Source organism: Triturus cristatus, chromosome 8, assembly GCF_964204655.1.
Source record: "Triturus cristatus chromosome 8, aTriCri1.1, whole genome shotgun sequence".
NCBI classification, from domain to species: domain Eukaryota; kingdom Metazoa; phylum Chordata; class Amphibia; order Caudata; family Salamandridae; genus Triturus; species Triturus cristatus.
The window spans coordinates 1382828751-1382854001 of NC_140591.1; the positions used below are offsets into that span (position 1 = coordinate 1382828751).

General features: G+C 42.9%; 1 protein-coding gene across 3 annotated transcripts in view; it reads right to left on the minus strand.

Annotated features, from left to right (window-relative positions):
• Nucleotides 1-25251, minus strand: part of GRIK1 (glutamate ionotropic receptor kainate type subunit 1) — a 968246-nt gene that overhangs the window by 506641 nt on the left and 436354 nt on the right. For all 3 annotated transcript variants that reach the window (XM_085623097.1, XM_085623095.1, XM_085623096.1), the window contains exon 3: nt 16478-16735. In XM_085623097.1, coding sequence (XP_085479223.1) covers nt 16478-16735 — 258 coding nt within the window. The remainder of the gene's footprint in view (nt 1-16477; nt 16736-25251) is intronic.

Below are 25251 nucleotides of genomic sequence, written 5' to 3' on the forward strand. Positions count from 1 at the left end.
GTCAGCTGAGAGGCACGAAGCAGCACTGGGAGGGGATCATGGCATCAGGAGTAGACAGCGGCGATGGCAGGAAGCGCAAAGGGGGCACAGAGAATGGCACAGAAGTAAATGGGCACAGAGGGAGAGATAAAACAAGAGAAATAGCACAGAAAGAGAAATATGGTAGAGAAATACAAAAAAAGCAGGAAACAGAAAAAAATACAGAGAACAGAAAGACAGACAGACAATGCTCACCACTGGATCACCAGGGATGAGGCGCAGGTGGGAACCTGTGGGTGGATGAGGGCCTCAAACTTAGGACTTGAGCACAGGAGGGCAGACCACTATTAGGTGGAGCTGCGCGGTGGGGGAGCAACGCACGCTGACAAGGTCAGTGAGGTCACTCCTTCACTGTGCAGCACCCACCATTAAGTAGCGGTGGGGAAGTGGGAGGTGCTAGTCAGCTGGGAGGTGGGAAGCCACGCGGGGAGGGGGTGAGGCCCCAGGGGCAGGCAGCAGCAAGTGCGAGGAGAGCGAAGGGGGCACAGAAAACAATGCAGAAGGAAAAGGGCACAGAAGGAGAGCTAAAACAAGAGAAATAGTACAGAAAGAAATCCAGTAAAGAAATACAAAAAACAGGAAACAGAAAGAAATACAGAGAACAGAAAGACAAACGGACAATACTCATCACTGCACCACCAGGGATGAGGCACAGGCAGGAGCCTGCGGGTGGAGGAGGGCCTTGAACTCGGGACCTTGGCACAGGAGGGCAGAATACCACTAGGTGGAGCTGTGCAGCGGGAGAGCAACACATGCTGACAAGGTCAATGAGGTCTCTCACCGAGGAGGACACTGAAACTTAGACTTGTTAAAAAATCAAACATGGGGTAGATCGTCGTAGGTGCGCACTATATCAACCTTTCTAGTCATCATTTAGCTGCACCAGCTTTACTATAAGCCACAGAAGATATGTTTACATCTTTTTATTTGTTATTGTGTGCATTAATCCAAAGCAAACATGGTATTGTATGAAGCGTACAGAGGTAATTTCTATGAATACAAACTACTGTTGAATTCATAATGTGTTTCCTTGTGCACTAAATGCTCTTAGCAGGAAATGTATTGGGGTTTTAGGGTCGCACCTGCAAGAGCATGCACTAGGGCATGTGTCTCGCTTGTGAGACACTGTTAAATACATAAAAGGGCTTGGAGCACGCCTGTTGCTTACCAATTGTTGGCTTGTGTGGCACTCTTCTTTACAGCCTTGTAATTCGTTAAGGCAGGCATAACATCATTTCTGTTCCTTTCTGTGGTGCAGGGACCAAGCATTGATTGATTCAACTTAATCAGTGCCTGTCCACTGCTCCCAATGTGATTGAGGTAGTATTTTGTTCTGTTTAACTTGTAGTGCCCTACAAACAGAAGATGCCCAGCAGTGCAAACAAATTTGCAAAGATTTATTCTCTGTAGTTAAGTTTCTTTCATTTTGGTAAGTCTTTTTTTTCTCACTTAACACTCATGCTTCCTTTTGTTTTTGCTCCTGGGTGCTGTTCTAAAAAGATGAGGGTTATTTTATTGCAAGGCATCATTGTTCCTTTCTTATGAGTAATTTCTAAAATTATGCTTTATCACATAATCGTGCAGTACACCCTAATAAACCCCACTCTAATCCGCCCAATCTAATTCACCCCATCTCACCCCACACTAACACGTCCCACTCAATTCAATCCACCCCAGACCAATCCTGTCCACCCCAGACCAATCAAATCCATCCCTCTCCAATCCAAACACTCACCGCTTCCCGCCTCCAATCTGCCCCACTCCAATCTAAAACAATCTCCTTCAGTCTGCCCCACTCCAATCGAAACAATTTGCCCCTCTCAAAACAATCTGCCCTACTCCAATCTACCACACTCCTTCCAAAAACAATCTGCCTCACGCCAATCGAAAACAATCCACGCCACTCCAATCCAAAACAATCTGCCCCACTCCATTGTAAAACAATCTCCCCACTTCAATCTGCCCCACTCCAATCTGCTCCACTCAAATCTGACATAGCCTGCCACTCTCCAATCTGCCCTACTCCTAAACAAAACAATTGTCCCACTTCAATCTGCCCCACTCCAACCCAAACCAATCTGCTCCACTCCAATATACCCCACTCCAATCTGCTCCACTCCAATTTGCCCCACTCTGCTCCAATCCACGTCACCCCAATCCACCCACTCCATCCCAATTCACCCCATTCCAATCCATACCATCCCAATCCAATCTACCCCACTTCAATCCACCTCACCTCACCCCAATCCCAATTCTCCCCAATCCACCCACTCCAATCTACCCCACTCAAATCCAATCCAATCCACTCCACTCTGATCCAAAAGAATCCGCCCCATCCGCCACTCTCCAATCTGACCCACAACAATCTGCCCCACTCCAATCCAAACAGTCTGCCCCACTCAATCCAAAATAATCTACCCCACTCCAATCTGCACCACTCCAATCCAAAGCAATCTGACCCACTGCAATCTGCACCAATCCAAGCCAAAACAATGTGCTCCACTCCAGTCTGCCCCACTCCAATCCAAAACAATGTGCCCCACTCCAATCCAAAACAATATGTCAGACTCCAGTCTGCCCCACTTCAGTCTGCCCTACTCCTATCCAAACAAATCTACCTCATTCCAATCTAAAACAATCCGCCCTAATTCAATCCACCCCACTCCAGTTCAGTCCACCTCACCCAATCCAGTCCACCTCACCCCAATCCAATTCACCCCACTCCAATCCAATCTGCTTCACCCCAATACAATCCACCCCGATCCAACCAAATCCAATCCATCCCACTTCAATCCACCCCAGCCCACTTCAATTCACCCCACCCCACTCAATTCCATCCCACCCCACCCACTCAAATCCACCACACCCCATTCCAGTCCACCCCACCCCAATCCAATCCACTCACCCCATTTCAATTCACCCCACTCCAATCTAATCCACCCCATCCAGCTCACCCCACTCCAGCTCACTCCACTACAGTCCAACCCACCCCATTCTACCCCAATCCAACCCACTCCAGTTCCGTCCACTCCACTCAATCCAATCCATCTAGCCCACCACACTCCAATCTACCCCACTCCAGTCCAATCAACCCCACTCCAATCCAATGCACAGCACTCCAATCCACCCCATCCCAATCCAATCCACCCCTCCGCTCTAACTCATTCCACTCCAAACCACCCTGCTCTAATTCAATCCATTCCAATCCAATCAACCACACCCCAAACCAGTCTAATCCACCCCAACCCACTCCAATTTACCCCAATCCAATCCACCTCACCCCATTTCAATCCACACCACTCCAATCCACCCTTCTCCACTCATTCCAGCGTCAATTCAATGTACCCCAATCTACTCCAATCCAATTCACCCCACTACCTCAATCCACTCCTACCTACCCCACCCTAGTTCTACCCCACTTTCCTCCCCCTACTCCTCTCTACAACATTAACAAAGATACTTTGACGGCGGACTGCTGTTTCTGCACCTCACACTAGTTTCAATTGAATCAGGTTCCTTGCGCAACAAGCCCTAGCACCAGCCGTCGGGTGATGCCTCTGTAAATCAGATCCTAAGCAATAGAGGGGTTGGGCGTGTACAGGTGACGAAGTCCAAGAAGTCAATATTTAGTTTTTCAAATGAGTCTTTATTTTCAATCAGTTAGTTCTCACAGAATTGGAGATTTTACGGGCAGCCAACGAGTTTCGTTCTCATGATGAGAACTTCGTCAGGGCTCAGTGATCGAGTTTCATTCCGTTGAAGTACATAGTATATATTGTGAATTCTGCACTTTACAGGTATACTAGGTGCAATGTAGCCTAGCTCCAACGTGACCTTTCATGTGGAAATCGAATGAGCGATCCCTCAACCAAGTCGGTGTTCCAGGCAATTACTCTGGAAGCAATCAGAATATCGCAAGGCCTCAGTCGGCGTGAGCAGCAAATCTCAGAATAGAAGTTCTCCTGCCAGAATGAGCAAGCACCGATTTTGGGGCCAAATTTACTTTCCAACACTCAACTCCAACAAATCCAGTCTATGACACGCTACTCCCCCACTCCACTCTAGGAGACTCCACGCCACTAAGTATTAGCCATGTACATGCCAGAACCAATAGCTCTTGTATAGGCGAGACCTATTGACTTTGTAAATGCTTGTTTCAATTGTAATTACTCAATTGCAAATAATGAGATTTCATTCAAACCATCTTTATCAAATATCTATGTCTTGGTAAGAGATATTGGTTGCTTTGTATGTACGAAAACTTCCACACTCAGGTCAGTGTGAAATCAGTATATAAAGGATGGATGTGAATGCAGTGCCTTGCTTCTCTTCAAAAGTATAGGACAGACATTTACCATTTTTGCCCCACCTTTATATTCTTAAGAGGAAAATTATTATTGTACAGCATTCCAATTTAGATTGCCTTTTATTCCAGCACATCAAATGAAATTCATATCACATGCCTGCTGCTTCAAGATACTTTTACTACAAGGATGAGTGAAAGAAGAGGCAGCAAGGTTGGTGAAGCAAGGACCTTTAAATATGATCAGACAATAAACCATGGCTGTTGAGTCAGAAATTGTGCCCTAAATGCTTGTTCAGCACCATCAAGATAGTGTTTTTAGCTTAATTTCTTACACACCACCACTTGTCATCTGAAGTTGAACTTAGCAGACTCTTTTGACTCAACATAAGCAACAGCTTTAGTAGCTACTTATTAACTGTTTGGATGTTGTCACATGATGTCAAAGGTGGTCTCATACAACAGTGGAGAAGATGTGTCCTAAGGGCTAGTGCTGTCGACCTTGAAGCTGGGGAACCGAGTTTGAGTCTCGGCAGAGACGCTCAACATCCTGTGATTCTGGGCAAATCACATAATCTCCCAGCAAAAATGAATGTGTCTTTGTGTAATTCAACTGGTGCTCATGTAAAGCATTCTGATACCTGATACCTTTGGGTCGAGTTTGCGCTATATGAAACTCCTCCCCCCCCCAAACAAACTCACATGAAATGATTTGCTGTCTTAATAGCAGAAAGCTGCATCGTGCTGCGTGACCTTATCTGGTCCGCCTGTTCCACAAGTTTGTGCGAGTGCCTTCTGAAGAGGCCAATCCAGTACAATAGCTGAATGGTAGGAGGGGTCTGTTCTCTCCACTAGAAAGGAATCAGGAAAATCAGGCCTTCTTTAATGAAATGCATGTGTGATGTACATCCTACTGCTGCACGGATACTGCACCTAGATAGTGGACTTAATGGTGCAGTTGCAAGGTGTAGCAATCTTTGTGTTTTGGCCTGCTTTCTAATCCTCTGTGTAGATTTTATTATGTTAGGATCAATAATACTGATTTAATGTAATTATAGAAGCACAATCTCCAAACGCTTTCCCAAAGTGCCTGGATACTCTATAGGGTGATTAGCCGTGCGTTATGAGTCCTGATTGATTGATTGATTCAAAAATAAATTCTAACATTTCCCCCCCCCTTGTAAATATCATTTATATGTTTCAAAATATTGACCATCCTCACGGGCTTCATTTGCTTAGAAATGCAACATTTGCCACTACATTTGCCCACTCCCTGCCCTATTTTGTTCCTACTATGTGCCTGGCCTGCTGAAGCTGAAACAGCAATCTGAATAATTCCTACACCTTCATTTTACACTTCTGCCATTAGAAGCACTGCAAATGTCAGGTGCTACTATTAGCAAATGTAATAGTATTCATATTATCAATCTTAGAAGGATGAAAGCACTATTCGAACTTGTGACCAGCAGATCTCAAAAGATGTCAAGGACAAGTGTAAGGCACTGACGTATCTTGACATATCTTGTTGTTTAAGGACAGGGAGGGGGCATGAAAGACAGTGCTTAATTTGAGCCTATGGTTTTCCGTGTTGGGCACTGGCACTTAATTGGCAACCCTGGCACTTACGACAGTGCGCCAAATGGTTTAAACGTGAGCACAACTACAGTTGTTTATTTATCAATACATATTCAAAATGACTAATACCTGCCACCAAAGCAATTCTTTCAGCTATGGTGGACTGGAATAGTTTAAATTATCATAGTAAGATTATGATGGTTAGTAGTTGTTTTTGGGTCTGTATTTGGCAGGGGTAATAGGTGGTGGAAGCTGCAGTTGGCCTTCTGACAAGAGCCAAACACTTATTGTGTTACAAATTAAGCACTGTTAACAGAACAGATAAATCATACTATAAGGGCATCACCAGTCCAGATTCTGAAGGCTTTCAGGTCAGTTCTGCCTTTTTATCAATTTATTGATCCTATACCCGGCTTGCTGAAATGCAACTCAATGGATACACGTTTGATGGCAAGGATTTTCACGGCCTAAATGAGACACCGCAATGGATGAGACCCACTGCAAACAAATATTGTCACAAATGAGAAGCAATGTATAATTCTTCGTGAAAGTATGTCTTCAACACGTGGATGTCTCTTTGCCTTAGCACCACAAAGTGTCTCTCTGTCACAAGAGAGAGCATTACAAAACAATGAAATGAATAATTTCAGTCTCTATTTTCTCTCTAGCTTCTTTTAGATAGTGAATTTTTTTTCCCCAGTTTTCTATCCTCATGTCCCCTTTCATGCTGACCTTACAGATTATTCATTCCTCTCCCTAACGCCATTGCCCTCAAACACTTATGGTTCTTTGCTAAAGAGTGTAAGTTTCAGCCTAGTAATGTAGGTCCACCCACGCTAAGCTGCAGGAGAGTGCTTCTGTCATTTTCTGTAATTCACTCTGAAATAGAAAATAATACACCAAGGAAACTATGCTGTTCAAAAACTCTATTTGTGAGATGAAGTACCTTCAGCTGTTGATTATGATCATATTGCAGGTCACCAAGGAGTGCTGTGATCATATAAGAGCACAAGTCTGAGTTACTTTATAAGTACAGAGACCTTGAGGTGGCTTGCAATATCTCCTAAATTTACAGTAGAGAAGTTTACTTACGCCGTAAAATATATGGGCTTACTACATGTAACAACTTTACATTTTGTCATCAGTGTTCTACCATATAATTTGCTAAAGAAAGCCTGCTCTGCCTTTGTGCATTTGTGCATATTTATAAAAAGCAAAATAATCCAGAAATCAGACTCTTGTGAATTCTAAATAGCCTGTTCTGTAGAAGATTGATTCTTCTCAAAATTTAGCATCTGTACATTTTTTCTCTTCAGAAGAACAGCAATAAATTCTGCTTAATTTTAATGTGTACTTGCCATTTTTTCATGATCTCCATGTACATTTTCTTATATGGGTTAATGTCCACTCTTCATTTACAAACATTTCTTTGATTGCCTTTCATGTCCCTCTTTCTTTCCCAAGTACTACAATAACACTTCCTTGGATCCTTGCCCATCCTTTATAAATACATTTTCTTCAATGCTTCATACCTAGATCTGCCTATTACCCACTCTTCCCCCTCTGCCCATCAATTAAACATATGTCTCACTGGTGCTCAGTTATTCTTGTAATCATCCTCCCAAAGGATATGTAACACTTAGGACACCTATCTCATAAAATGACAGCCCAGCCTTGAACTACACATATAATCTTTGGATTTTGGTAAAAATGTATTTGACTTTTTCCTGAGTCCTATGTATTCTGTCACTTGCACTGAAAATGACTCCATTGAATGATGCTGTATACCCTAAAAGCATAATTAACATATTATGCTTTACTAACCCTGTTAGACTTGGCATCCTTAGCGTGGTTTCCCCTGTCTTTTTGCCTCTACCTCCTGTTGATGCTCTTCAAGTGGTCCCGGTGTAAATTGTGATTATTGATTGGTTATCCATGAATGACATATTTGATTTACTGGTAAGTCCCTAGTGAAGTGCACTGTGTGTGCACAGGGTCTGTAAATTAAATGCTACTAGTGGGCCTGCGGCACCGGTGGTTCCACCGACATGAATAGCCCTGTAAACCTGTCTCAGGCCTGCCACTGCATTGTCTATGAGTGCAGTTGTAAACTCCCATGTCGACCTGGCAAGTGCAACCACTAGCCTGACTTAACCCTTCTCTTTTACTACATGTAAGGCACCCTTAAGGTAGGCCCAATGTACCCTCAGGGACAGGGTGCAGTGTATGTGAAAGGTAGAACATGTACTGGTGTGTTTGATATGTCATGATAGTGAAATACTGCACATTTTGTTTTTCACTATTGCAAGGACTAGCTCTTCCTTAGGTTATCATTGGAGCTGTGTTGTAACATTTTACAAGTGTGACTTTCAGTTGGGAAGAGCTAGAGATTAGGAGTTTGGGCTCTCATAGTTCAGGATTTAAAAACACATCTTTTAGGAAAGGTGGTTTTTCAATTGTGTGTTTGAAAATGCAAATTTTAGAAACTGGTTATTTTCTTTCTTTACCATCCTGTGCCTCTGCCTGCCTGTGGAATCAATGTCTGGTTTAGACTGACAGCTTGGTTGTTTGTGCATTCACTCTTGACAGTCACACAAAGGTAGGTGTGCTCTGCATATCCTGACACCCATCACCAGGCTAATGGGCCTACCTGAGCTTGAGTGATGGGAGAAGTTGTCACTGACACCTGAATAGGACTGTTCCTGGCCTCTCAAAATGCTGTCTCTGCCCCCTGTTGTGTGTTTGGAGCCAAGGCAGGGCAAGGAAGTATGCCTACTTCAAAGGCCAAAAGGGGTATAAGCATTGGACCTGTGACCCCACATTTTTAGAATACTTCTGTATTGAAGACTCTGCCAAAAAGAAGAGCTGAAGAGCTGTCAGGAGGAGGACTGCCCCTTTGCTGTGTGTTACTTTGCTGGGTTTTCCCTTCAGTTGCTGCTTCGGTCTGTGGTCAGTGAAAGAACTGGACTTCGCTTTTGAATCCTGCTTTTCCAAAGTTCTCCAAGGGCTTGTGTGTGCTTGCCTCTTGTTGGAAGTCTTTCATCATTTCTGAACTCCACTGCTGGAAGCTCTGACCTGCCAAATGGTGCTAGTTCCAGTTCTGGGCCTTTGGAGGGTGTTCCTGCTGCAAAAGATTACAAAATCGAAGCCGCTGTTCCAGCGCTTGTTTTTCCGACATAGCACTGCCATGCGGGAGAGGTTTGCACGCACCACCGCCATTCGGGTGAAGAAATCGACGCAGCGGCTGTTCACGGCCTGAAGAACTGGTGCAGCTCGAGTTCAGTGCATCGTGTCTCCGATGTCCGAGACCACCACATTAACTCTTACGCAGGCCCTGATGTGCAGCTGAAAAAATTGACGCATCATCAGTCCGCAGATAAAAGAATCAATGCAGCGCCAGTTTGCCGCTGCCGCCTTGGCCGCCAGCGAGTCCAGTTTACCATGCATCGCACCTTTGCGCCAAGTTTTCCACCGCATCACCCTTACCAGAACTGTCTTCGAACTCGACGCATCTCTTCTCCTCCCCTGTCAGTCCGGAAGCAACACAACACTTCTCCTGCATGCAGCAGAACTGACGCATCGCTTCCCCAGGGACTCAAGAACCAAAGCATTGCTCTGTTTGCAGATTCTTCCCTTTTCTGCTGCTGTTTTTCCATGTGGATTTTGACGCATCTAATGTACTTTGTGTAAAACCTCCACATCTATAGAGTTTTATGGACAGAATTGCTTAAACCTTTTCAAAGTAAAATTTTGAGTTATGTATGTTGGATTTTTGTCGTTTTGGTCTTGTTTTGTTTAGATGGAGATTGGTCATTTTCTAAACTGGTGTGGTGTCCATTTGTAGTGTTTTCACTGTGTTACTGTGTGTGTTTGGTACAAATGCTTTATAGATTGCATCTGAGATAGGCCTGACTGGTCGTGCCAACCAACCAAGGGGGTGAAGAGGTTATTTTAAGTGTGTAACTCCCTCACCCTGACTAGAAGGAAGGGTCCCTACTTGGACCAGTTGCAAGCTAACGAGAGAGCCCCATTTCTAACAAATCCCCTTTAAAAATATATATATAAATATATTTGTATTTGTATCAGTTGTTTCATTTATATAGATCTTACTACCATGATAAGATTTGAAAATCGTTACGACAAGCAGCATGCTGCTTCGGAACCCAAGGTGAGTGTGTTTTTTCAGTGTTAATTGTTGCTTCTTGGGATTAGGCTTGTGCTCTTAAGGCAACCATTCCATGCATTTATTCTAGTCTCTATGTGATAGATGAAATTAATAGGAGTTAGGTGTGATTGTTAGTGGAACGGGGCATGTGAACTGATGCAAATGGTAGGCAGTATTAATAGATGAGGAACAGGAGATTGGTATCGTTAGGTGGCAGGGGTATGAGTTTTAAAGGCAAGGTTGTGATTGCTTAAATGAGGTGTGTGCAATTTGCAGACATATAATATAGGGGATTTAGGTAAACATGCCTTTGACTCGGAGTAGACTGTACTATGAGAGAGGAGGCATGCAGAGTTTGGAAAGTAAGGAGAGGTCCACTTGAAAGAAAAAGAGAGGTAACAATTGGAAGTTTTCAGTAAAGGTAAATTTTCATGGTTTCATGGAAATAAAAGGAGGCCTGCGTGCAATCTGAGGATGCAAAACTGTCTAAAGAAACAACATTATTTGCATTTGAAATAGTGCTATTGTAGGTACCTTTAATAAGCACTACAGTTAGGTGAACAGCCTTTCACCTGAAAGGCTATTGCTAGACCAGCCCTTTAGCAATAACAGCTCATTAGCTCAAAGATTGGAAGCACAAAGTAATTGCTGGACACATGTACAGGGAAATATTGAGAGGATTAGGTTGCGCTCAGAGGGAGCAGTAACTTTTTAATTATAGCAACATGAGAGTATACCTGGGAAAATAGTCAAAACATGTACAAGGAGATTCTGCAAATGCTGGAGCATATGTCTTCTGATGTGCTTAAAGTTTGCTCAGAGTATTAATTATGAAAATGAAGTAGGATCCATTTTGGATGCTCCTGGTTTTGACATAGCACAAGATGAGAGGAAGGGGGGGCAGTAGAAGAGTATTGCCTGTATTCCCGTGTCTGAAGTGCGGAGATGCAGATAATTAAGTGAGGAGGATGTACCTTTAGTAATTCCATGAACTTTGAAAGTTCTTCCTGAGCACTGCTACTTAGAAGATAATAGAGGTGAAGGGTTGGACTATAGTTTCTGCTGTCCAAGGTGGGGAAGTTTCTAGGCCAGACCTGCCCTTTATCTGCCCCTAATGTTGCCTCAGTTTTTTCCCACACAGTATTTGTTTTGTGGATATTACAAATGCTTTCTTTAGCAAATCATGTGAAATCATGGTTGCATGTGTATTTTGAGCAAGACATCTTTATATGCACTCCTTTGGATCTGTTGGCTGTATAAATTACTTAAAGGGAGCCATTTTGAAATTAGCAGGGTTCTCTTAGGAAATAAATGGTACTCCTGGGGAATTCCTTAAGAGGGAGGTTAATTTGAATATTTATGGAACTCCCAACTATTCACTAGTGGGGACTAATGACAATTGTGAAGTGAAGATCGGCAGCATTCAGCATCTAAAAGAACCAACAATCATGAAAAGACAATCTTTAATAGATACGTCTTGAAGAGTGTTACTAGAATTTGAAACTCACTTCTCCTATTGAAACATCTCTAAAAAAATGTCCGTAGTGATATCCATAGATCTCATATGGTCATCAATGACAGTCACAATGAAGGTATTAATAAAATATGTTTTCTGGCAATAAGAAAGGCTAAAGAAACCTAGCTGAAATAATTGTACTAGCATAAATTGGATTCATTGTGCGATTATTATCAGTCTGGCAAAGTAGAATTATGCAGAGCCATTACTTCAATTTGTTCGTGCTCATGTGTGGCTATATGCAGCGATCTGCATCTTTAGTGCTTGCATATGCATTTAGCCATGATGAAACAACACCACCATTGTGTTGACTAAAACTGACTCAAAGGTTTATCTGTCTATCAGGGTATTCAAGGGAATTTTAAGAAGATATAGCCCACTGAATGTTAGTGCAGGCACAAGTGAAAGCAGTCCAGTAAACAGCATTCCTCTTAGACAGATGTAGGAAATCACATTGGTTCAGGCTCTTAAACCCGCCTGTGTGGATAGTGCGTTTGATGTGTGCAAACCTGCTATCACAATGTTATTGGCATCTTTTGATTAATGGAAGAACTTTTTCTTGCCGCCCCTCCCCCAACCACTCTATTAGTCCAGTCTACACATTCTGATATGTACATTCTCAGTGATAGAACCACATTTTTATTTTTCGATATGTGCATCTTTATTAGAGTGCCACCTGCAAAATCTCATCTAGTTATGCTGTCTATTTTGTCATAAAAGTATAATGTAATACACATAAATGCAAAACTGAAACAGAAAGGGGCATATTTACAACCCCTTATCGCCACAGGAACATCACGTTCCTGTGGCGATAATCCCTTTGCCTTATTTATAAGGCAGTGTTAAGCCACTTACCGTGGCCTAACGCTGCCTTGAAAATAAGGCTTCCTTTCATGCTATACTTAGCATGAAAGAGGTGGGCAATGGGTGTTGCATTCCACTGCAACCCTCACTGATTTTGATGCTGCCTCCTATTTACAAGGGTGGTATGAATATAGGACAGCGCCAAAATTTAGACCAGGGAAAACCTGGTCGTAAAACGGCGAAACTAGGAGAAATTCTTAATTTCTCTTTGTTTTTGCTGTTTCTATGTCTGCTGCACAATGCAGCACTCATAGAAGTTTCAAATCAGCATTTTGGATTGTTTAAGTGCAGGAAGGGACACATTCCTGCACATAAACAATCATTCCCCACAACGCAAACACCCTTGCACCCTTGAACTATGATGCAAGGGCATTGGCTCTAAGCAGCTAGATTTGGCACCAGCGCTAGGGGAAACGCAGGGCTGCACAGCATTCTTGTGAATACAATGCATCCCTGCATTTTCAGAATGGCGGAGCGTGGCATTAGAAATGTTTTCTTAACACCACGCTTCACCATTCTGTTGTAAATATGACTCAAAAATGTTATGTAATCTTGCATTAAACACAAATGTTTACAGCACAACTAACAGAAAATATAATTATTCCTCAAATGAATGTTGCCCTTATCTGCAGTTTGTGCTTGTGACTGTACTGAGCTTTACTCCCTTAGGACAATCAACAAAAACTCACTAATAAATTAGCAATTGGTTTAGAGATGTAAAAGCTGATTTTAAAGGACTTTTCAGTTAAATAGTTTAAGTTGCAAGCGATACATCAGTCCAAAGCGATACAACAATTGGGTGTCATGATCTCTGCTTTATATTCGTTGCCTAATCTGCAAATTGTATTGTGTCAATGGATGTTAGATTATTACTCTTTACAATACTTTGTCAAGAGACTGGATTATGCTCAATATGTTTGAGTTTGTAAGGAGTCCCATTAAATGCTCAAAATTAATGCCATTGTATTGAATACCCATTTGTATTCTTCTCTTACCATAAGAAGCAAATAAATACGAAAATGTAGATTTCTGGTACTAGTGATACCTATATCGTTTCCAAGTCTGCTTAGAATTTAGCCATGTAAAAACTAAAGAGAACGGTCGAAACAGAGTAGGTATGAAGAAACACATGAACGGTGACTACTCCGAACCATCACAAGGACTGTTTTTCTAGTTCAGGACTTTCATGTGACAAACTAAGGCATTCTGCCTGTCGCAGACCTGATTTGTTTCAATTGAACTAACTACATAAATATTTTTTTTTATTATTATCAGCTACGCCATAGTTAAATGTATCACAAACAGGTATTATAATTGTTTCTAAGGGGGATATGTACAATGAAGTGGCGGAGCGTGTCGTTAGCCTCCTTGGCTTAACGAAACGCTCCGCCACTTTGGAAACGCAAGGCTGCACCATATTTATAAGAATGTGGTGCAGCCTTGCGTTTCCCCCGCGATGGCGCTAAGTTTGGCGCATGGAAAAAGCAAAAACAATGAGAAATAATTTGTTTCGCCAACTTAAGACCAGGGTTTTCCTCGTCTCAATTTTGGCGCTGCCTCCTATGTAAGCCACCGTTGTACATAGGGGGCAGCGCCAAATACAATGGGTGTTGCGGTGGAACGCCCACCGCAACACCCACTGCATACCCCTTTCACACTCACCATAGCATGAAAGGGTGCATTATGTGCAAGGCAGCGTTAAGCCACGTTAAGTGGCTTAACGCTGCCTTGTATATAAGATAGGCCCCTATCGCCACAGGAAGGTCACAAAAAGTGACGTTCCTGTGGCACTAGGGGCTTGTACATATGCCCCTAAGTTTCTTGACCATTGCAGAGACTGCATGAAACCCTCTGTAGCAACATTTGGTTGCTCAAATCTTCAATTCATACTTTCCTTTTAAGGTTGTGTTAATTCTTAATTACAGAAATTGGTGCAGTCTTGTTTTAATAGGAATCAGATGTCCTGGCTTGAGAAAATGTAGGCATTAGGTTTCCAATAGGCAAACAGTGGTCATTTTGTCGAGGGGCTAACTATTCCAGTATGACTTCAGAGGGGTGTTTGGAGATAAACACCGGCTAGATAAATTCATTCTTGGCTTGGTAGAGGCCCTGACATAAAATCCTTTTTGGTATTTACAAAGCCACACAAATGATTTGCAGAGTTTTGTAAGAAAAAGACCACTCTGCTGCCTTGCATTTCTTTGCATCAGGTAATCGTTCTATGGGCGGGGCATGGGCGTTCCAGTTCATCCATTCATGGATTTTGACGCAAACCCATATTAAGAAAGAGTTATAGACATGGGTTTACACCAAAATGGTACGCCAGCCTAAGGTTAAATTAACAAGGAGAAATATATATATTTCTCCTTGTTATTTCCTCTTTGCATGTGTCTCTGCAGCACACATACAGAAAGGAAATGGATAATTTTGCTGCAAGAGTATTCCCCTTCTGGTACAAAAACTATTTTGATAATAACGCAGACACCCTTGCACTATGGCGCATGGGTGCCTGCGTTGGTTCTATGCAGCCCAAAGTGTGTCAGTCCATGGAGAGAGCAGAACTGAGCTATTTCTTTGAACATATGAAACAGTTCTGCTTCATTGCGTCACTTCTTTGTAAATTACCAGTTTACCAAAAAGAAGTAACAAATCCGTATCCATAGAAGTGTTCCTTAAATTGAAGCAAATGTACACATTTTAGAATGCAATAGTAGGCTTGAAAAGCTACTGTCCTTTCCTCTGCCCACCAAATTTAGAGATGTCTGTCAGTCGGTCATGAAGGGTTCTATCAATGTAGGAAAAGTTTAGTGGACGACTCCGTCACACATGATGGCTGGCCATCAAACATTGCTAAATTCTTTTTTTTCAAAAACAGACTTCCAAAGTGTGAAATTCTCGTTGAAAAATAACATTTAAAAAAACAAATAATGATCCCTACACCAGTTTTCTCCCAAAGTGTGAGGTCATTTTTTTTTTTTTACTGTCCCTCACCACCAGGATATACCTGGAGGTGACGGACAGTAAAAAAAAAAAAAAGAAGCCAACTGACCATGCACTCTAAACAGGGTGGATGGCTGGATGGTTTATGTCCAATGGCACTTATTCTGTCAGACCATAGACAAAAGCTTTAAACTGACAGAGTACATTTCACTCCGTTGGCGTAAAACGTGTGGTCTGCTCAACTCGAAATCGAGCAGACCTTGAGTTTGGGGGACAAGGTACTCCATCGCCATTGAAACAGAGTACTTGTCTGCCAAACTCCAAATCAGCCCCAGAGGACCACCTAGTGCAAAAGAGTACTGACTTTGCTCCTCATGGGAACAGTCCATCATGAACCTTGGTCATCTTTCACATTCACCCTGTGGCTCACCGCTTTATTAAATGGGAAATTTGAGCTTCACACCAACACGTCTCACTGACTAAGCTAGGCCCCTGAGTGTGTCTGTGTGTGTGTGTGTGTATGTGTGTGCATGTGTGTGTGTGTGTATATATATATATATATATATATAAAACAAGGGATGTATCTATAACACTCAAAGCAAAGTCTTTGATTGCGAGAGCACAGAAATGTATGATAAATGAAGAAAAAAACATCTAAATGTTCATTGAGGATCAGATTAGTTGCAGTAGTTGGTATTCCTGACTTGCCTTTTTGCACACCTGGCATTGCCCCTGCTACCTCTTGTTTCAGCTTCTTAGCCCTCATGAAGGCAGTGGCTGGAGCAGAAAGTAAAGGCAGCGGCGAGAGCCCTGGTCAGTGTCTGCAGTTTCCATTCAATGGTATCCTAACCCTTCATAAAAAAACAAGATGCTGCTGAAGTGCAAAAGTGCAAACAGTGAGTCAAGGTAGTTGAACCTGTGATGTCAATGAGGTCAAAGTGAGTGTGATGTCACTGTGCTACCATCGGAACTTGGGCGCCTAGACATTGATATAGGTGACACCAGAAAGCCAGCAGAGTCCATCTTGTTACATTTCAGTATGGCACATGAGGCAGATAAATTGACAAGTACGCACCTGTGCTGTCTTCATACACCACTGTCACAATCTTCCAGCCGTAATGTAGAACCAGGTCCAAAACTGCTCTGCTGATGGCGGCGTAGTCTGGGTGGAGGTTGATGTAAAAGGTATCTTTGTTGTCCACTGATGGATGTTTCCAATGAGTCTGTATGTGAGGAACTTCCAGTGCATTGCAGATAGATTGTACGGCACTGACGGAGGAACTATGCGAAGGGCCAAACAGTGCCGCCACACCAAGAGCAAGCTGGTCACACGCTGAAATATAGAGAAGAAGAGAGAGAGAAAGTGAGTAAGAAAGAGATAATAAACGAAATGGGAGAGAAAACCAGAGAGAAACAAAGAAAGAGAACCAGGAAAATACATAGATAGGGAATTAGGATGAGAGCTGTAGGAAAAGAAAATGATAGAAAGAATTGAGAAAATTAGAGAAATAATGAATGAGAATAGAGTGAGGCTGGGCATGGAGAGTAGGAGGGAGAAAGAAGAAAGGGAAAAGTGAGAGAAGTAAAGCGAGAGAGCAAGACAGAGTGAAATATATTTTAAGAGAGAGAGCAATAGACACTGAAATTAGCAATCAAGTGGCAGGTTACAGATTCATAAAGGTTTTACATATTCACCCTGAAAATTATTTAGCTCTATGCACAAAGTACAGAGACAGCTTTTCCAAATATACCAGACAGAGAGTTACATGATTATGAGCTGAAACCATTTCTGAGGACCTTTTTAGATTTTGTAGTTATATCCTACCTTTGAACATATTTCATACAATATACAATGACAGCTCGCATGATACTATATTTGCAACACACAGGGACCTGTCTCCCTGGCTACATTGATCTTTCCCTACCCTACACCATTCTGTCACGATGTGAATAGTTTTTAGAGGACCACTTATGATCCAGTTTAGATGCAATCACTATTCACCGTGACAGCTGCTATTAACTTCTCTCTAGGCCTTTTACCGTATGTGTAATCTCCCACTAATAAGTTAGTATTAGTGCTGGAGTGCAGATAGAGTGTGTAAATGACCGGCATGGCCTATGGTAAGAAGGTTCTAGTTTCTTAATAGAAAGCGATGGGAGGCCCCCTGCAGAAAGTGAAGAGGGGCTCCTTTGTCTCCCATATTTTTCAGATATTCATTGGCCCTGGGCTTAATGGGGACCCTATGATGGGTTGGTACCCACTGTGCCACAGGGGTTACAGCAGCTTGTGTGATGCCCCTGGAAGGCAGATGCATTCTTCCCAAACTGTTTCCTGGATGCATTAGCTACCCCTGAGTGCAATGAGTACAGTGAAGTACTCGCAAACACCAGACCTGCCAACTCACATGGTGCTATAGTGTGACACCTGTTATCAGCCCCCTTCACACGGTCACCCGATGAGAAGTCGATCTTACACGGTGGCTGGGAAAACAAGCTGGAAACCCCTGTCAACAGTGGATCTTCAGCTCGTTCTCAGAGGCTTGAAATGCCGACGTCCATTAAGGGGTGTGAAAACACCCCAGGACATTGGCACCAGCCTCAGCACGATTTTTTTCTTCTTTTTGGAGGAAGGGGCTTGAGGTTGGTGGGGGTAAAAGTGCCTCTTAGGTACTTCTTGGTATGAGACACCATCCCTCCAAGGACCCGCCCCATCCTCACACAGTGAAATCTTTGTTTTAGTTGGCAGGTATGAAACACGTAACCCTTAACAATGTCCACACCCTGCCCTTCATACAGTAGTCAGCCCTTGGTGCAGTGAGACACATTTATTCACATAATCCTCAACAATGTTAGATTCAAAGATTTCACCTTCAAGCATGTTAGCCATCTGCCTACCCATATTCTCATGCAGACGTTTTGCTCTTGTAGGTAGGCGGCTGTCCTTTGTTGCTATTTAGAGGATATTTACCTGACTCTGATACCACTACCAAATCAGTACATAATAGTACCTGCTTGCCACTTCCAAAAACCCAAAAATTGAACGTTCTTTCAGTAAAACGTTAGGCCTCCAAAATCAAGGACCTCTTTTGTCCTGAGTATGTCAATACCACCTATTATAATGACTTTGGTACTCTGTCATCTCTAATTTGTTCACACTCTTGGATTAAAATGTATTTGAATAGTAAGTCACTAAGTGTTATTGTATGCTATCTAACCCTTTGAAAATAAAGAAATACCTCTTTAGAAAAAATTTCATCTTTCAATACTTGCATTCTTCCTTTATATGATAGATTATTGTTAGCTTTTCATTGGCCAAACTTCTGCTCTGTGAACACCAGACCTTCAAAGGTTTTTTCGCACCACAGTTTCACTTACTTTACAAGCGCAAAATCACATTACTCATTGGCAGGATGAGGAACGGTGTGAATTTCCACAAAAGGAAATCTGCTTTCAGGGGCATTTTTCTAGGCATTCAAGCGAGAGTGCATCAAAGTTGCTGAACAGCCACAAGCTCGCAAAGTTTGTAAGTATTCACCAAACATTTGTATTTCCATACTCTGAACATGATTGGATATATCTCCTGTTAAACGACAGTGGTAAATCTATGCTCATCATGGGAACACACCTATAATTGATAGAGGTGCAGGGAAATCAATTTCTCCAATCTGAACAATATTTTCACAATGAAAATTAAAAAAGAAAGTTAACAAATGCACTTTAGTATGACATTCCTGCTTGAAGAAATGCACAGACATACCCTTCCACGTGTATTAATATAACCTTATAGCCCGCCGTAGCGGGCTATACCGGCTATTAAAGGCCTGATGCAGCGTTAAAGGCCCGAGCCGAAGGCGAGGGTCTTTAACAAAAGCAGCGGGACTTTAATAGCGGTATAGCCCTGCTACGAAGGGCTATAAGGCTATTAGAACATTCTGCCACTAGAGGGCAGAATGTTCTAACAAATTAAACAAAGGCTTCTCGAAGCTCGAGGGGATTTAAATCCCCTCGAGCTTCGAGAGGCTTTTGTAAAACATTGGAATGTCGCTCTGCGGGCCTTTACCGGCCCGTAGAAGCACGGAGCACTCCATTGTCTACAATGGAGGGCTCCACATTCCAATGTTCTAATAACTGTTACGAATCATCGACAGTCATAGATTTCAAGGAGTATTCAACCAGTTTTTAGAGTTATATGACTCGAATTTTTCCTGAAATGTAGGCATAAGAAGACTATTGGGCCTATTCATAAACTGGATTCTGCAGTATATTTGGTAGTACTACAATAGTACTACTTTTAAATACTACACAATGCTATTCACAGACCTACAAGTGTAAATCTCCCCCTCTTCTATCTGTCAAAGGGACAAGGCAAATGCTTCAAAATGGGGCAGATTTACTATAAAATACATGTGGGGCACTTCACAAATATAACATATACTTGTGAGTAAGTTATACATGTAGGTTTACTCATAAACATTTGAATAACTTTACTCATTTTGACTATTCACCATTTTCAAGTGCAAAGTTAATCAATCGTGTGGATTTACACGTCTCTATCCCCTAGAACCAGGGGGTGGAGCCAAATTTATGAATGTAAGGTACTACTGCCAAAAAAGAACAGCAGTGAATGCAGCACCACATATGGACAACCACTGATACTGCAACATCCTCCCACAGAAAATAAGAGAGGAAGGGACTTAAAATAGAACCCAGTTGTAAATAAAGTTACTCATTTATTTTGACTTGTTAAATATATATAAAATTAATATAATGTTAAAAATGTAAACATCATTAAAAAATAATTATAATTTTTTGATAAAATATGTTAATAAACTTTTTAATATAGAAATAAATGTAACATTTAAAAAAAAGTTTCGTAATTTAATACATAATAAATATAAATATCTTACTTGAGGTGGTATTTTTTTTAAATACATTTAAAGAACGTTGATTCGATTTTATACATTCACATTAATTAATATTTTCTAAAAGTAATTGTTCGGTAGCATTTTGTTCTACATTTTAAATGAACATCTAAACATTACTTTACATTAATATATACCTTAAAAATATTGTTATTAACATTTGTCGCGTTTAATAAATGTTTAAGTTTTCCTTTACTATGGGGAGATCTCCTACACCGGAATAAGTGCTTGAGATGAACAATTAAGCCTACTAACATATAAAAGAACATCATCTGCATAAGCAGCAGATTTTAGGTAACCTCTACCTAGATGAAAACCCATAATATTAGAATTATTTAAAATAGTGTTTAGTTAAAAAGGGTTCTAAAGAGAATGAAAAGCAGGGACAACTTCTAGCTTACTACCTGATGATAAAAAAGTAAGATCATTTATTAAGTCTATCATGAATGGGGACAATAATTGGAAGAAAGTGGCTGATTGTTAAATTGCTAATGCTTTTCTAAAATTCTACAAAAAGTTGTTTTCCCTGAAACTGAATCCTACTCCAGATGAAATTGATAATTATTTGCTGTGCATGTCAAAAGATCTATGTGAATGCTTGTATCTGTTTTTCCTAGAAAAAGAGTTGGCTTTGCAATGAAGTATCTAATGCAATATCCTTCTATTTAAAAGGGAAAGCCCTTACATGAGATGGCTTCTCTCCGGATTTTTATGCTCACTTTCTAAGCTCACTTTTCAGACATTCTAGCCTCTTGACCATTATAGTTATAGGAAGACAGCCACTGAACAATTCCTCCTCATGGTTGTTTTTTGCAAGCTTTGATTTCCATTATTTCAAAATCTGTATATGATGCTACTTGTAGACATTGCCGTCCAATATCCCTAATTAATAATTACCCCAAAATCTTTAGTAACATATTTGCTTAGTGACTTGACTAATTTATTCCCAAAATACTAAAGAATTAACAACCTGATTTTGTTAAGAATTGTAAGTTTCAGATAATGTGAGAATACCTTTTGATACAATTATTAAAACATAGCTAATGAAATGTTCCATTGCCACAGTGCTCTTAGATGCATTTGAGTGAATTGAATAAGATTTTATCATGGGGCAGCAGTAAAGCTGTAAGAGTCCGGTCAATAAGTTTCAAGTCTGACAACGGTTATATAATTTTCAACAACTCTTATTTTGTGAATGATCTGCTCCTTTTCCAAAAAGCGTTCACAGAGGGCATTACTACATACCGCAGATGCTTGTGGACCATATTTCTATCATGTATACTACTTTGTGGGGTTTACAGAAAAGCGTGATAAGGAAGGTGAGTATTGTAGACAAAATTACCTCCAGCTAAAATGCCTTTGTGTCAATAGTGAGGTGACCCTCTGAACTGTCTACCTGTCAGCCAGTTTGGTTCTGCCTTGGTTTTCCTGACATAATAAACACTCTAAAAACTTCATAACGGCTCCCTCCGCCTCTAAATTTCATTTGTGATGACAAAAGGGTGAGGCTATGACACTTTCAAAACGCGCTTCTACAGCCAAAGCAACGCTTACCAGGCACCTCGGACCTGCCGTGAGGGGAACGGCTCTGTTTCCTGCAATACCCTCCCGCTGACGCACTCAGCAACGCCGTGAGGGGAACGGCTCCACCGGACCACACTACCCACCACTCCCCGGAACCGGCGCAGTGCGTGACGTCACCCGGGCGGCCCGGATCATCTTTAAAGCCGCCGGGTGCCTCCGCAGCGCGGGACGCGCTTCTACAGCCAAAGCAACGCTTACCAGGCACCTCGGACCTGCCGTGAGGGGAACGGCTCTGTTTCCTGCAATACCCTCCCGCTGACGCACTCAGCAACGCCGTGAGGGGAACGGCTCCACCGGACCACACTACCCACCACTCCCCGGAACCGGCGCAGTGCGTGACGTCACCCGGGCGGCCCAGACCATCTTTAAAGCCGCCGGGTGCCTCCACAACGCGGGACGCGCTTCTACAGCCAAAGCAACGCTTACCAGGCACCTCGGACCTGCCGTGAGGGGAACGGCTCTGTTTCCTGCAATACCCTCCCGCTGACGCACTCAGCAACGCCGTGAGGGGAACGGCTCCACCGGACCACACTACCCACCACTCCCCGGAACCGGCGCAGTGCGTGACGTCACCCGGGCAGCCCGGATCATCTTTAAAGCCGCCGGGAGCCTCCGCAGCACGGGACACGCGCGGGCAGCGCCCGGGCGAAGCCCGGGCCAAGGGCGGGCCCGTCCTTGCCCGTCACTGACCGGAGCTGACGGGGCGGGGCAACCCCCCTTAAATCCGCCATACCATCTTCGTTCATCCCAAGGTACTGTGGTCTTTGCTTTCTAACGGGCTGATTGCACTATTTTGTTTGTTAACCTAGTCTTCCCTATCGACCATTTTTTGACTACTGCGGTGTCTGGCCTTCTTCTGCTAACTGCCCTCCTGACTCTCGCTATGCCACTTAAAGATCGTAATAGTAGAGTGGCCAATGAACATTTCTCAGGAACGATGGACCAATTTGTCACCAAGGTCAATTGTGTTATTGATAAAGAAATTATGCTCTTGGAACGCCGCGTCTCGCAGGACCTCGCAGCGGCTAGGAGGTCCTCCATGGGCTATCTTGCCAATGTCCGCTCCCCTGTCCAGCATAATTCTGACCTTGCTTCCACTATTCGATCTGATGTGGATTCCATCACCCAGGGCTTACCACCTAGTGGATCAGTTGCTACTCTCTCCATGGAGGAGCAGTCCTTGCCCCTTGACTCTTTGTTAGCTTCTCCTCGACTGTTACCGTCTCCTACCAGTATTGTTCCAGAGCCCGGTATTAGGCAGCTGCGCGCACGAAATCCTGGGGCAATTTCTAAAACCAAACCCGGGTCTACATCCTCTAAGGGTGGGAAGGGCAAGACCACAAAAAAAAAAAAAAACAACAAACCACCATGGCCCATTGAAAAAGTCTTTATTTGTTCCTGACCCGCTTTTACAGATGGCTTCGATAGATAAGACTATTCTCCAACCACACTCCTCACTTATTATTCCATCGTGTCAGGATGTTGTGGGGGGGCCAAGTGAAGCAGACAAGAGAGGGACCCCAGGCTTATTAAATACACATGAGATTGTTGATGCTATCAGGCTTTTGCTTCATCCTGTGGAGAATAGAATACTTAAAATCGAACAGCAGCTCTCCAGGATTGAATGCAGCCTTGGGGCCCTGTCCACTATCCAAAATAATAGTCTGAGATCAGGGGTACCGAACGTCCCGGTTAATACTAGAGCAGATAAGGATATGGTGGCCCCCCAAATTCACCCACTAGTCCCCCCACAATGTCAATTAGCACTTGCGCCCAAAGAGTCTACCTCGGTCCTTGCCCATAAGAATTCTAGACACCCTAGCACTACCCAGCCAAAAGAGGTTGCTAGGATTCCAAAAATTATGTCTCCAAGTAGGGCAAATATCCTCAATCTACCACCTGAAACTACCTCATATGTCGTTATTTTGGCAGGGGTTCCAGAACAGGGAGAAAATGAATCTGAGTCTCCCATAACTCTCAGGAATAGGGTGATACACTGGCTTAACAAAAATAGACCATTGCCAATGTACAAAAGTAGTAGAATACTTACGGTAAGAAGGGTCCCATGGGTGGGCCATTTGGCAAAGAATATAAAGGGGGACTGCATCCTAATTAATTTTAACGATCCTCAAATCGTTGACCATATTTGTAACTGGAGATACCCTAGTACAGGATCACTCATTAAAGCTCTACCTCTGGCTTATTTTTACCCCCCTGGTCACTTTACGGAAGTCTGGACACATGTCCATCGGAACAGGAGAGGCATCTCACAGATGAGTAGGCCTTTATGTCCACCGATGTCAGATCCTGTCCCTATGGAAAATCGGTATGGCTGTTTAGAGGCTGTCGACTGACTACAGGCTAATGGAGACACATCATTTATTCTCCAGACTCCACCAGGTTCCTCTATACTAGGCCCCACCACCCCATCAGCACACCTAGGTACGGACCCATCTACTCCAATGGATTTATCCTGGAGGTCCATCCTCAGTCATGAAGACTACCTGCCAAGTGCCCCTATCCTTCAGGAAAAACCCCTTGGTCATATCAAGTTTCTTTCCTGGAACGTGGCCGGCTTACGCAATAAGCTCACTCTTCCAGATTGGAGTGATCTAATTGAGGAACATGACATATGCATGTTTCAGGAAACCTGGAGTGTAGAGCCACTGTACAAGACAGGGTACTGTTGCTTTTTTGAGCCAGCAACCACAATCGGGCGTGGCCGTCCCTCTGGTGGACTCACGGTTTGGGTCAGGGCACACCTCAATCTCAGGACACACATAATAGTTGTTCCACGCCAGATATAATGAGACTCTCCATTAAGGGCCCAAAGAATGGCCATTCTTGGGAAGTTTTCAACGTCTATGCTCGTGGAACACCTGGGGGTGCCAAGTCTCCCACCATTACATCTCTTTCTGGTATGCTTTCTACCTGCCCTCCTGATTCTCTCCTACTAGTGGCTGGCGATTTCAACTGCTCTTTTGAACCACTTGCTATAGATGATATCCTGGGAACTCACGACGAGGACACTAGATGGGGCATTCCTTTATTATCTCTTAACCCCGTAAAGAGATGGTCCCCGGTCGTGATCCAACTAAATGCACTGGCCTTAGAATTTGGTCTAAGAGCTGCGAACGGGCGCACAGCCTCCGACCTGGGGGGTGCTAACACCTTCAACAGGGTCGCCTGTCAAAGCAGAATCGACTACATTCTGATTGACAGGAGAGGCTGGAAATTTGTTGCTGACATGATAATAACCCCCTCAACCAGCAGCGATCATAACCCTTTATCACTTAGCATGAGAGAGTTGTGTCATAGCCATGATAAAACTTCTTCACATGGA